Raw genomic sequence first — 13,900 nt, forward strand, 5'->3', positions numbered from 1 at the left:
AGGAAATGTTTAGTTTTGTGGATAACTGTGCTAGCAAATTGTAACAAAACTTTTTCAAATGTGCGCGAGTCAATGAACGAGAAGATTTTGATTTCCTTAGTTGAAGGACAATGATGACAGCATGAGTCTAAATAAAGAGCTTTTGAGAGTTGAGAGCGACGGAAGTGGTGTGACATAACACCCTATGCTTCTGTACCAATGAGGATAGAGAATTCCCTTGATTTTGTTACTAGAATAAGGACGGGCTTTAACATTTTAGGGTATAACTATTAGTGTTAGAAACCATGTTTTTTATTGTGAGGATTGCCCCAGCTTTCCCTTCCGGCCGGAGGGTTAGCTTTCCAATTATTAGCACGCTGTGCTATAATTTCTTAGGTTCGTATGAAATTCTGTATTTGCATTGAACTTGTTACAATGCTCTTTAGTCCCTTTCCCTATCCACTCAACTCATGCTACTTAAATGAGATGTTATTTTGAATTACTGTATTTTAAAATTCTCTTGTGTGATAGTTCTATGATTCGATGCTGTACATTTGTTTGACCATTTCATATGCTTTCAAAGAAAAATAGATAAAAACAAAGAAATAGTAAAACTGATTCTATCAATTTTGAATATTGTGATTAATGAGGTTTATATATAGTTGTATATAAATTGGTTTGAAGATATTCCCTATGTTGTAGGTCCTCATGAGGGGGATATTAACCGTCTTAAACATTTGCCAAATTCCTGTCAACTAAAAAAGGTCAGTCGGAGGACTAGTTATAGGTATGGGTCAAAATTTAGTCATATAAATAAAGGTTTAGGTTGGTTACGTACGGTGAAAATAATATCCACGTGCCTTTCCACCTTCTTGCTGATTTTCCGCTGCATCACAACTATAGGTTAACTTGTGATGCAATTCGTAGTGTCACAGGTAGTGCAGTTGTCTATCTCTTAATCATGAAATAAATGGGTCTATTTGTCATTAAAAGTAGATAATGTACATATGTACCTATATGAGCGAGCACACATAACATGGATGAATATAAGGCATACCTTTCATCTATCCCTTCATATATTTCGTCATCCTGATCTCCACTCTAGAAAAATAAAACAAAATAAAATAATTCATTTTCGATTCATGTACATGGAAAACACAGATAGAAACTGAAATGACACACAGCACATTAGTAAATGATCATAATGCATAGCAATTCATGGGGATTGTAAGCAGCACTTGAATGCCTCACTGACACAGGAAACAATGTTTGCAATAGAAGTGGTGAAAAATGTTTAAAACAGAATAATATAAGTTCTTGAGGCACAAACTTTGAAATTCTGACCAGTGCCAGATTCTGCAGCAGATGCATCCTCTACTTTCTCGGATTTGACTAACCACTCTACCTCTCTAGACAAGTGACTCTCTTCCAGGCCAGCAATACCCAAGGAGGGAAGGACCTCTGATTATTCTAGAGCTCTCCAATGCCTGTTTACATAGATGACCTCCTTTATATGTCTTCCACTTCCATCTCTCTGACATGAGCGGTCGTCAAGTGAGGGATGGTTACCATACTGATTGAATCACGGTATGCACTTTTGTGGTACACTCAATCCGTTGCAGGCTCTTCAAGCACTCATGCAAACCTACACACTGCAGTCTTACATAAAGAGCATGCTACGTCCTGGGGACAGAATGATGTTGAACTATTTCCCGAACGATGTAATAGATGTAGGTTTTTTTCAGGCAACTGAAGTGGGAGATCATTCTTCAGCTTTGTAGGTTTTACATAGAAAGATCTTCCTCTGTGTCCTGTCAGCATACCTCAAGTAAGACTTTACACGGTGAAGCGGTTAGGAGCCCAAATCCATCATGAGTTCAGACAGAGAGAGGTTACTCTTGTCTTGGAAGCTAGGGTTGTATGTTTCCATATCAAGGCTGGCAAAATAAACCTATAATAAACTGCATCACCTATATGTACTACTATACTATTCTTAACTCAACATCTACTTAAATGGACATATCATACAATGTTGTGTTTAGTTTGATGTAGTGGTTGCAACATTTTATTCTGTGGTACATCAGATGCAATATACTGACACTGTACCAGAGCTAGGGCTGTCTTTCCAGTGCTGTCTTCATGGGCTGCTATAGCATGGCACCTCCCACAATTCTTTTCGAGCATGGCGCAGATCAGAATCTTTGTCACTGGATAAAGATAGAGCTGACTAAAAGAGTTACACTTCTCCTTCAGGACTTTCATTCGCTAAAGGAGCTTGCTCAGAATATTGTGAGTACTTATAGCATCAAATATCAATAAAAAGAATATCAGGGTCTGGAACGATTGAAATAAATTTGGGAAGAAGGGTTGTGGGAGCTTTAGATGAGAATTCCAGACAGTTGAGCCCAGCATACTTTCTTTCACCCATTTGTAGTTACAGTTAATTTCTCCTAATTATAAGACAGTGGATTATTAGTTGGAGAGGATGGTAGTCCACCACAAGCAATATTGTCACCATTCTTGTTAGGTCCAACAAAGATCTGAGTAATTTAAACCTGATTTCAACCTCTTTTAGCTATGGCACAGAGCAGATAGACATAACTTATGAAAATGTGTAAAACACTTAGAAGTACCAAAACAGTTAAAAACAATAAAAATCCCACTCCAAGTTATAAAAATAGAGAATAATTTTATTAAAAAAATGACACGAAAATGAAAAAAATCCAATAAGGGGAACCGGAGATATGAATTTGTAAAATGAAAATAGAAGCAAAATATGTTAAGTGCCAAACGCGGTTATCTGGTTACACTTGGCCGGGACCTAGGTGCAAATGAAATCTGACCTTGATGGAGCACTGGTTAAATACGTAAACCAGGTTTGCTCTGGTTGGAAGTTTTATCTTCTGACTTAGTCTCTGAAAAGGAAGTCAAAAATCTTCAGCAAGGCATCTTGCTGAGGTCGAGAAGGACTCTACCAGGGCAGATAGCTGTTGGTCAAGGTTGGACTGGTAATAGATATTTAAAAAAGTCAAAAAAATTACTTTGTATCTGTTTCCTAGGTGGAGATAACATTTTAAAATGTAATATTGCATTTCAGTGCTTGTCTATGGAACAGCTTACTTGCTACAGTGAAAATATCTCTGGGGTCCTTGTCGCTGAAAGGACCTGTTTAACATTAAATGTTTATATTTCCTACTTTTGAATACTATGGTCCTTGCTTTATGGGCATTAAGGCCTACTTAGGGGTGACTTAATATTATTTAAAATGAGGGTTTTTGGTCTGTCAAAAGGGGTTATTTTGACTGGTTGAATTGACTGTTTTAAAACTGCACAGATACGCTGGAGTGATAACCCTGCAGTCATGTTTTGCACTGTCACTCTAGTGGTGGTACAACAGGTGCTGCAATTCACTAGTGACATTGAACGTTCAGGCCCTGGGTACACTATGTACCATATACAGGGGACCATAATTTTATATATACCAATTAGGAGCATAGGCAATTGTGACATGTTTTATGGGGTCAGAGCACATGCAATAGGACCTGGTTAGGAGAGTCCCAGCACACAGAGGCAAAAAACACAGCAGCATCAGACAACAACAATGGAGGTTATCATGCAAAAAGAGTCCTTTTCCTACACTAATACATAGTTAATCTGAATCCTTCCTCCCCCTGCGTGCCAGAGGGTTGTCATGAGCAGCACATTGATTCAAATGAAAATTTGCCACTCCTCATCCATGCTGTCAGTTCTACAAGTATGGCTACGGAGGGAGTCCTTTCTTACAACAGTGGATGTGGATGCTGTGAACCCTGATGGACAGTTAAGCCAGTGCACATTTAGCCATGCCATGTAAGGACTCTAATATCTGACTTCCACAAACAACAACCATAGATAATTCACTTCTACAACATATACATTTTTTCTGAAATTACAGAGTAAGTTGCACATGCTTCAAAATTGCTGTCCAATGGTGCAAATGAAAATCAATCCAGCTTGTTCTACCACTACATAAAAATTATATCGCATGCAAGATATTTGTTATGTCGTTAAGCCATTCCTTTATATTGTTAGTGCTCTGTGTTCTGTCACCTGCTTCCCTGAGCGAGGATTCCACTCTTGACAGTTGGTCTTTGGCTGGCAAGAGGACACAACTCTCGGGCAGGCTGCACTCAATAAAGCAGCTATATAGCTTCACCACGCACGTGTTGGTGTATTCACTACAATTTGGTGACGAGTTGCCAGCCATGCAAAAAGCCTGCCATGTGGTACAGGTACTCGAATGCTGCCTCAGTGTGTGATGACTGAGTTGTGCTAAAATCGCGGACACGCTGTGCCGTTCTCCTGACATTATGGCTATCAGACACCACTAGGAGACAGCAGTGAGAAAAGTACTGTCACAATTTTATTCATCCATTTTTTTGTGTCAAATTTCTGTTTATTAGCAGTTAGGTATAAGGTACAATTCCAAACAAAGTGGGCTAATGGCCCTCTCAACATTCCGAAAGCAATGTACACCTAATTTTGTCACAGTGTCTTACCATTTAGGAATGGACGACTAGTGTGGCTCATTAGTAGCCCTTAGTGCCGTGGCAGTTACCCAGAAACGGGGAAAAATATCTAATGACCCCAACTCCCAACCCCTTACCCTCACCCCCTCCCATTGGTGGAGAAGCAGACCCATCCCCCGTGTTACTACTTAAATCTGACCGGTGGAATGTATTCTATCTATGCACTGTTACCTTGGTTGCAGGCCGTTATCCATTAAAAGCCATCTGCGTGAACCCTAGTGTTGACTCTACAATTGGAACAGGTGTAGCCCTCTTAGTGTAGGTGGACAAACGGCTAACGGGAGCCCCTTTGTGAGATACGCCACCATTGGCCCCCACTTATATTCAAAGTTCTTATATTCATCTCTGAAGATGTCCACCAGGCGCTCCATCGTGAGTATTTTTCATAGGTGAGAATGCCATTGTGCCAGTATGGGTGCATCTTTCTTCTTCCAGTTAGCTGCTATCGTCTTTTTAGCCGCTCCCAAACAGGCCCACATAATTGCCTGATGTGCCTTAGTTTGGTGTTCTAGTGCGGTGTCTCTAAGGCCCAGGAGGATCATCTCCATTGAGGTCGGAACAGGTTATCCCAGCATATCTTTCATCTGGGCCAGGATTTCTTCCCAGAACGTTTTAATTGTTGGGCCGTCCCACCAAATGTGTCGGAAGTCCTCGAGGACCTCGCACCCTCTCTGCAGAGATCTGAGGTGAGGGGTAAGATCCACTTAAATTTGGCAGGTACTAAGTATCAGTCGAATAAAATCTTGCAATGTGCCTCCCTCAAGTCGAGTGAGTGGTTAAATTTAGCGATGTCTGACCATAGGTGTTTCCATTCCCCTTCAGCAACCTCCCGTCCCAGGGTCTGTTCCCATGTAGCTTTATATCGGGGCTGTGGTGCGGTCGTAGTGGAAACCAGTAGTTAATACAAAAGGAGATCATGCCCTTGGTCGAACTAGCTTTCTGCACTAGGTTTTCTATCGGGGTCAGGTCTCTAGTTTCCACATCTCTAAAATGTGGATGTAGTACCCAATGTTTAAGTTGCAGGTAGTGAAAGCGCTCTGAAGGTGGTACCCCAAAATCCCGTTGACAGTTTTCAAAAGAGAGAATATCATACTTGTGGAATAGGTCGGAGATCACTTTGCACCCTCCCTCTCGCCATGCGTCAAATGGCCCTTCCTTGAGCGCTGGGGGGAAGTCCGGGTTAAAGTGTATAGGGGTATAGGGAGATGGAAAAGAGGTCCAGCCCCTGCTCTTATTCACCTCATCCCAAGTCTTAAGCGTAGTCCTGGTAGGGGTGCTTAGGTATGCATTGGCTGGTCTGTCCTTTTTGGCTTTCCACAGTACATCCCAAATTGTCCTACCCAAGATGGCCGGGTCCATGTGGAGCCAGTGTTTGTCCGATTCCCGCATGGACCATGCTGTGATAACCATTAACTGTGCTTCCTTATAGTGGAGTTCGATGTCAGGGAGAGCCACCCCTCCCTCCGCTCTCAGTCTCCTTAGTACGTGGAAGGGAAGCCGCGCCCTACCGGCCTGCCAGACGTAGCGGAGTATCATAGACCGTATTCCTTTTAGATAGTCCTTATCTAGTTCTATCGGGAGTGCCTGGAACAGGTAGAGTAATTTAGGGAGAAGGGTAATTTTTTACTGCATGAATCCTACCCAGCCATCGCTTTAGTTCCTGTTTTATCTGTCTAAGTAGGGGAGGGAAGTTCGCCCGGAACAGTCCTTCTATACATGGGGTAATCTGAATACACAAGTAAGCTAAACTGTGCTTGGCCCAAGCAAATGGAGATTCCTCCTGTATTAGTAGCCTCTCTCCCTCTGATAGTTTTAGGTTAAGTATCGAGGATTTAGAGGAGTTGACCCAGAAGCCTGCCACTCCCTCAAATGCTTTTAGTTCCGGTTGTAGTGCTCGGAGGGATGCTCTAGGAGCCGTGAGAGTTAACAAATTGTCATCCGTGAATAATGACACCTTGTGTTTGTCTCCCCCGAATCTAATCCATTGAATGTCTGGATTTGCCCTGAGTCTGGCCGCCAGCGGCTCAATACTCAGAGAGAACAGCAGTGGGGACAAGGGGCAACCCGACCTCATTCCTCGTCCCAGCTCAAAAAATGCCGAGCTCACCCTGTTAACCTGAACTCTAGAGCGTGAGCTTAAGTAATTGGCTCATATCATTCGTATAAACCTATCTCCAAAGCCAAACCTCTGAAGAGTTAGAAACAGGGAGTGTCAATCCACTCTGTCGAAGGCTTTTTCTGCGACTAAGCCTAACACTATCACTGGAATTTTGAACATGTTGGCTTTTTCAATGAGCTTAAGCGTCCTGCGGATATTATCATGCACCTGTCTCCCTTTTATAAAACCAGACTGATCCGGATGAAATGTCGGGGAGTGGATTTTCTAAATGGGTCGCTAAAATGGCTGAGTAAAGCTTGGCATCCTGGTTTAAGAGAGCTATCGGCCTATATGAGGCGCAATGCTGTGGGTTTTTCCCCGGCTTTGGGATGACTGTGATGAGTGCCTCCGCCATGGTGGGGGTGACTGTTTGTCTCGTCGCTATGTCGTTAAATAGGACTGTCAGATGGGGCAGCAGTTTGGGCGTGTACGTCTTGTAAAAGAGGGCAGTTAGCCCATCCGTCCCCGGGGACTTATGAGGTTTAAGCGATTCAATTGAGAGACGCACCTCCTCTTCAGAGATTGGGGCGTCTAGCTGGTCTCTCCATGCATCTGAGATCCTAGGGAGCGTGAGGGAGTCTAAGTAAGCCATCTGCGCCTTAGTGTCAGGGGAAGTCGCTGTATAGATTTCCTGGTAAAAAGCACCAAACAGAGAGGCTTTACCCCTGTCGTCTAATTTTAACTCCCCCACACTTTGTGAATCCCTCCAATAAACTCCCTCACCTTTTTTACTTGAGCTGTCTCGCCAGATCCATGCCCACCTTATTTCCCTGTCATTCGGGTCATTCGTTTGAAAAAACTCTTGAATCGCTAGTCGTAGTTCGTCTTGGCGCAGCTTATCCCGCGTCAGCGAGGGGGGGAAATACCATTTTGTGAGTCCCTTCATTTGTCCACCCCAGTTCAGGCCCAGTGTTACAGGACTATGATTGGATAGAGAGATGGGAAGGATCTTAGCACCCTGGAGGGTATCCTGTAGGTCCTGGACATAAAAATGTAGTCTAGTCTGGAGTAGGATTGATGAGCATGGAAGTAGTATGTGTAATCTTTGGTGGTGGGATTGAGAAATCTCCATGCGCCCAAGAACCACAGATTTAAAAAAGCTTGTTTTAGGGATTTAGGGAATCTGCCTCCCATGTACCTATGTGGCTGAGAACTATCGTCTGTCGGATGCCAGGTGAGATTAAAAGCCCCCATGACGATTATGTGACCCTCGGCAAATCCACTCACTGTGTTCAATAATGTATTCACAAATGCTGCTTGTCCTGAATTAGGGGCGTAGGCCGAGACAGATGTCACCGGTCTTCCCCTGAGCTTCCCTTTCACCATTATTACCCGGACGTCTTTGTCCGTCTGAATGCCTTCAGTCTGCAATTCAATGTTGTTGTGAAACATCAATGCTACCCCATTATGCTTTGTTTTGGTGGATGGCCTGTATATAAGTGAATAGTTTTTGTGTCTAAGCCTCAACTCTTCCGACCTTTTAAGGTGCGTCTCTTGGAGCGCCACCATAATGAATTGTTGGTCCTTCAGGTACCTCCATATTTTTTGCCGCTTGATCGGCGAGTTCAGGCCCTTCACATTCCACGTTGTGATGGATATCATCCTATGTGGTCCCCCCTGCCCCTGTGCCTTTTGTCCCCTCTGGATATTCCATAGCTTCCCTCCTTGCCTGTTACCTCTCAGCGAAATCATTTCTCTTCCGTCAGTAAAGACCTCCATGCAGCGGAGCAGTGTCCCTCCCCCCTCCCTCTGCTTCTCCACCCTCCCTCCCTCCTCCCTCCACCCAAACCCTCCCTGTGAATTTAAAACATAACCAAAATGAATAACAGTGTTTGTCCGCAGGACCCTTACGTGTCTCGCTGTTACGACAGTTCTCGTGGTGAGCGTCAGGTCAGGGTTCCGGCTTTTGCCCGTTGCCTCGCTGTCTCTGTAGCTATATCCAACGTAACCTAGATCAGCTTACATGGGAGCCCCTGGTGTGGGCTTCTCGGCCACTCCTGAGAGACATGGGGCATATCGTACCCTTCTCCGGATCTCTTGCTCTCTCGTCAGCCTTAGTCGGTGCGCTAGCTTGTGATAAGTGTTCATAAAGTTTCATGCAGTCCTGAGTTCTGTGCCATAAAAAATTGTTTGGTCATTCCTTCGTGCCATGTGTGCCCCCATAGGCATTGAACGGTCGATGTACATGGTCCTTCTCTGTTGAGCGCCTCCTTCCTGTTGGCTGTTGTGAGTTAACGTGCACTCAGGTCGCTGTCCTCCTGTACCTTGACCATCCTCCATTGTGTGAGTCCTTTCCTGCACAGTTATCAGAATCTGGCCTCCTCATCCGTGTCTCTTTCCAGTGAAACCTTCCTGTCCATCTTCTGTCTGCGAATCAAGACCTGGATGCTCGTCCTTTAGTGATTGTTTCCCACTTTGTGGAGGTGGACCGAGAGGGGACAATCAGTCCGAATTGAGAGCTAGATGCCTCCTCGTCTGGCATTGGAATCTCAAGGAGCTCCAGATCATCTCTGAGTTCTGTGACATGAGGCTGCCTGTTTTTATATTCGAACGCAAGCCCAAAGGGATAGGTCCATCGATATCTGATTTGGTCTTCTCGGAGCTTCTCTTTGAGAGGTCCGAAGGATTGTCGTCTCTGAAGGGTTGCCTGCACCAAGTCTTGGAATAGGACACAACAAAATCCTTGAAAGGTGATGGAATCTTTCTTTCTGGTTTCCTGTTGAATAGCTTCTTTGACCTTGTAGGAGTGGAGTTTGACAAGGACATCTCAGGTGCGCCGCCTCTCGCCCGGCAGAGCCGGCCCCACCCTATGCGCCCTTTCGATTTTAACTTTCATTCGCTTAGGTTCAATTACCTCAGTGAAAAGGCCCTCCACAAACACCTCTAGATCTGGACCCTCTTCCAGGTCCCTAATGCGTATATTCCTGCACCTTGACCTGTTTTCCAGGTCTTCATTCTTCAATATGGTCAATTGGAGTTGCGAGTGTAGGAATTGTACTTTGTCCTCCATGGTCTGCATTTGTATGTCGAGCTCCTGGGTTTGGGACTCCGAATCTAACAACCTTGTGCCGATGGAATCCACGTTCTGTTGTAGGGAGGTCATTTTTTCAGATAGATCAATTTTCAATTGGGCCATGGAGGCCTGCAGGTCACCTTTTAGTTCAGCGCGCAGTTCTGCCTTAAAGTCCTTCAGAGAACTGAGCAGGTCTTCCTTAGTCAAGGCATGATTGGTGCGGAGGTCTCCTTCTCCTGGGCTTGAGTCTTCTCCGCAGGCGCAAAGTAGCTAGACACCTTAGAGGTCGCCTTCTTAGGTGGCATAGATGCGGTCTCACATTTGAACCTGTGCTTCACAATCTCCCAATCCTCTCCTGAGCGTGTCTCTCTCGCCGCTGTGGTCACTCCCGGAGAGGTCCCTGTGGCCCCGGAGACAATTGCTGGATCCCTTGCCCACGAGGGGAGAAAGAGTGTTTATGTAGAAAGCCCACTCGCGGCGGCCATCAGAAGGTCAGTCACTTCTCGCATGGGTATGTTGTCCAAATGGGGGCGCACTGTTCACTGACCTCCTGTATCAGTCTGAAGTCTAGCCTTTGCTGGTTGCCCCAAAACGTTCAGGCTTTCATCTTTGGGTGTGGTGGGATGGTACATCCTTGGAGCCACGAGTCCGCCATGTTGGAGACAGGCAATAGCAACTGAGTGCTCCCCACCGTCTTACTGCATTCTCAGGCAACCCCCATAGCCTCCAGGTGCCTCCCGCGGGTATTTCGGGCTTGCGATATGGGACAGGGGCCTCTGCCTACCTCCAGAATTATCGGGACCCCCTCTGCTGCATCGGGTCTCCAGACGCACCGCCGCTTCCCCCAGTAAACCATCATACCCAATTCATTTTTTCAAGGAGAGTGGCCGGGGGCTGATTTGTCTCTGAATGATATAAATCCTGGAAGTTATCAAGGGGAAGGATTGACATTTTAGGTTATTTTCTTGTCCCCATTAGGTTTCTTACGAGAGAAGTGGAAGGCAAAGTATCCTGAGGGGGGTGCATCATTGTGATTTGCATATTGTTATCAATCCAAAAGTCCCTAACCAAGTTATGGTGGTGGATGATGTCAGTATTGACAGTAATATAAATGATGCCAAGGAGGTTTTCAGGGATGAGTTGAGTCTAATGTGTGGATATGTGATTGAAATGGTACTTAAGAAAGGAGCTGTGACTGTCAAACATAAGGTGAGGAGGGTCCATTAGGATTGAAGTAAAGAAAATGTTGGAACACGCTGATCAGCGCTTGCGGTTTTGTGTGGACTTGAGGAGTGTGAATCATAACAGTTTTCCTGTGCCCAACATTAATGAAATGATTCTCTTTTTGAATGATGGAAAACATTTTTCAAAATTAGATCTGAAGAGTCCGTTTACATGAAAACTAAAAAAACTCACAGCTTTTATCACCATGGAAGGGACATTTAAATTTACTTGAATGCCTTTTGGGCTCTCTTTGGCTGCAAGTGTTTTTCAGCCAATGATGTCAGAAGTGTTCAGGGGGCTGAAAAAAATCAACTATTTTCAAGATGACATTCTTGTTTTTGGGGGAGGGATGGTGGAGGAACATAATTGTGATTTAAAACAAGCTTTAAGGATGGTATCAGAAGAGGGCTTTACTTGAGAAAAGACAAATGTACATTTTTAGTTCAAGAAATTCATTGTCCGGGTCACACCATTTAAGGTGGAGGTGTGAGGCCTAAGGAGAACCTTCTTAAGGCTTTCAGCTTGTCTCCTACTCCACAGGATAAAAATAAATCACGTTCGTTTATGGGCCTCATCGAATACTATTCTAAATTTGTTGAAAACGTTGCTGAGAAAACTGAGAAATTGAGAGGTATGTTGAGAAAGGGGTAAATATTCATACGGGGAAAAGAGTAGCAAGACACCGTTAACCAAATTAAGAAAGAAATTTGCAATGCAGGATTTTTGGTAGAGTTTGACACAAGCTTGAAACCCCCTGCTAACTGTGGATGCCAGTGCATCTGGTACTGGTGCTATTGTATCCCAATTACACAACAAAGTGGAGAAAAACATGGCTTTTGCGTCCCGTTCCTTGACTGATACAGAATATAATTAGTCAGTCATAGAACGTGAGGCACTAGCAGCGGAATGGATTGTTGAACATTTTAGGACATATTTGTGGGTTGTGAAGTTTATACTGCATACTGACCATAAGCCTTTGGTCAAACTTTTAATACCATGGGGTCAGGTAAAGATTTGGCAAGATTAGCCTCTAGGTTGCAAGATTATCGCTATTGTGTTGAATAAATTCAAGGGCAGAGGAATGGCCAGCTTGATTGCCTATCTCGTTTATCCTTGAATTGGAATGAAATTGAAAAGGAAGCTGTGATAGCAAAAGAACAAGAAGGTCCTGTAGTGTGGATGGCAGATATCGAAGAGTTCGGTTATGGTGCATTTACTTTAGATGATTTTAGAAAAAAATGGAGTGCGACCTGATATTGAAGGAGGTAATTGAAATGATGGTGAGAGGAGAGAGAAGAGAAAGCATTGTTTCTCCAAATGTTAGGCCTTTCATCAAGATGTTTTAAGAATTAACGTTGTATAGTCAGGATGCTGTGATGAGAAATGAAACTTTTTCCCCTCCCCAAGGGTTGAGAAAAATAATTATTTGGCTACCACACTAAGGGCACCTTGGACAACTTTAACCAAGAGGAGAGTAAAAGAAATATTTTGGTGGTCCGGGATGAATGATGAGATTTCAAGTTGGTTTGAGGATTGTTGTGGCTACAAAGATAGTGAAAGAGACTTAAGGCTAGTGTGCATACGATGCTTTTTTGTCTTAGCGCCAGAACACTCTTCTGAGTAGCCGTGCGCTCTATAAATCTATTTTAACATAACACATTTAGACACATTGAGGACCTGAGAAGAGCCTTGAGTAGTGTTTGCATGGATTTTATTGACCATTGGCTGATATGAGAAGCAAATTTAAATATTCTCTAGTAATGGTGGATGTGCATTCGAAATGGCTCTTTGTCAAATTTATGAGCGAGGTGACGACCAACAGTACCATATCTGTTCTGGAAGGAGTGTTAAAGGAAAAGTGTTTTCCTATTGTACTCATAACAGATACCAGCACGCAACATGCATCTCATGGCATGAGAATAATTTGTGTGGGAAAGTTGTGGTATTAAACATCGGAACACAGCTCTTTACAATCCTCAACCCAATGGACTTGTGGAGAGGGCTAATTGCCTGGTGAATGTGGCTATTTTGATGGCTGTTTAGAGTGGTGTGAATGTGGAAGGTATGATAAATGAACTTGTGTGAGCACATCACACCGCTGGAAATGAAATTACGAAAGTTTCTCCGTTTGAAAGTATGAAGCAAAGGAAACTGGGCAAAAAGTTATTTCCTGAGTGGTTGCAAATGTGTGAGAAAGCAATAAAGGTTTTTTTGAGATTTTGATTCAAAGTACAGTAACAGTAGGAGATTGGGTGAAAATCAAACAAGCATTGGCATAGCCAATAGGTCTCGCTTTTGGGACCATATAAGTATTTAGTTATGCAGCACAATATGCATGGCGCAACAACATCAACTGTTGCATGGCTAAACACTTATAAGGTCCCAAAGACGAGACCTATTGGGTATGCCAATGCTTGTTTTCTGGGGGAGGGGAGCGTTTCTCCTATGGCGAACAACAAGCAGCAAAGACAGTCACTGCTTTGAATGGGCCGCTTGGAACAGTTTAAATTGGCAGGAAAATTGACAGGGGAAGCAAAAGGACAAAAGACATGCTTTTTTTTAGCATTCCGAGCGAATTTACAAGTTCAGAAATAAAATGGAATTAAAGGATACCAGCGTCTTACAAATTAAAATCCAAGGAAGGAAGCGAGTGAACAGTTGTTCACGTGTGTGACCAGGGAAGGTCGCCCAATAAGCCGTGTTTACCAATCTCTTCTGTTCATGAATTAATTCAAAACGAACAAATGCTTTACCTTAACCATTGCTTTTAAAAGCAGAAGCTCTAGTTGGTCGTGGTACGCAACATGTTCTGTAGTGACATAAAAGTCTTTAAAATACAGGCATAGATCACATTGCTGGAATTGTGTAAATGCATTAGGCCAGGCCGCTTCCTTGCTTCCTGCAAAACATTTGACTAAAAAGCGCTTTCTGTTGTTGTTTAAGCTTTATTTCGGCTAA

General features: G+C 43.7%; 1 protein-coding gene across 4 annotated transcripts in view; it reads right to left on the reverse strand.

Moving 5' to 3' along the window:
* FYB1 (FYN binding protein 1) overlaps positions 1-13,900 on the reverse strand; it is a 667,308-nt gene that overhangs the window by 154,785 nt on the left and 498,623 nt on the right. For all 4 annotated transcript variants that reach the window (XM_085631140.1, XM_085631135.1, XM_085631137.1 and 1 more), the window contains exon 6: positions 1,037-1,080. In XM_085631140.1, the coding sequence (XP_085487266.1) occupies positions 1,037-1,080 (44 nt within the window). The remainder of the gene's footprint in view (positions 1-1,036; positions 1,081-13,900) is intronic.

This window comes from Triturus cristatus, chromosome 2_1 (assembly GCF_964204655.1).
Source record: "Triturus cristatus chromosome 2_1, aTriCri1.1, whole genome shotgun sequence".
Taxonomy (NCBI): Eukaryota; Metazoa; Chordata; class Amphibia; order Caudata; family Salamandridae; genus Triturus; species Triturus cristatus.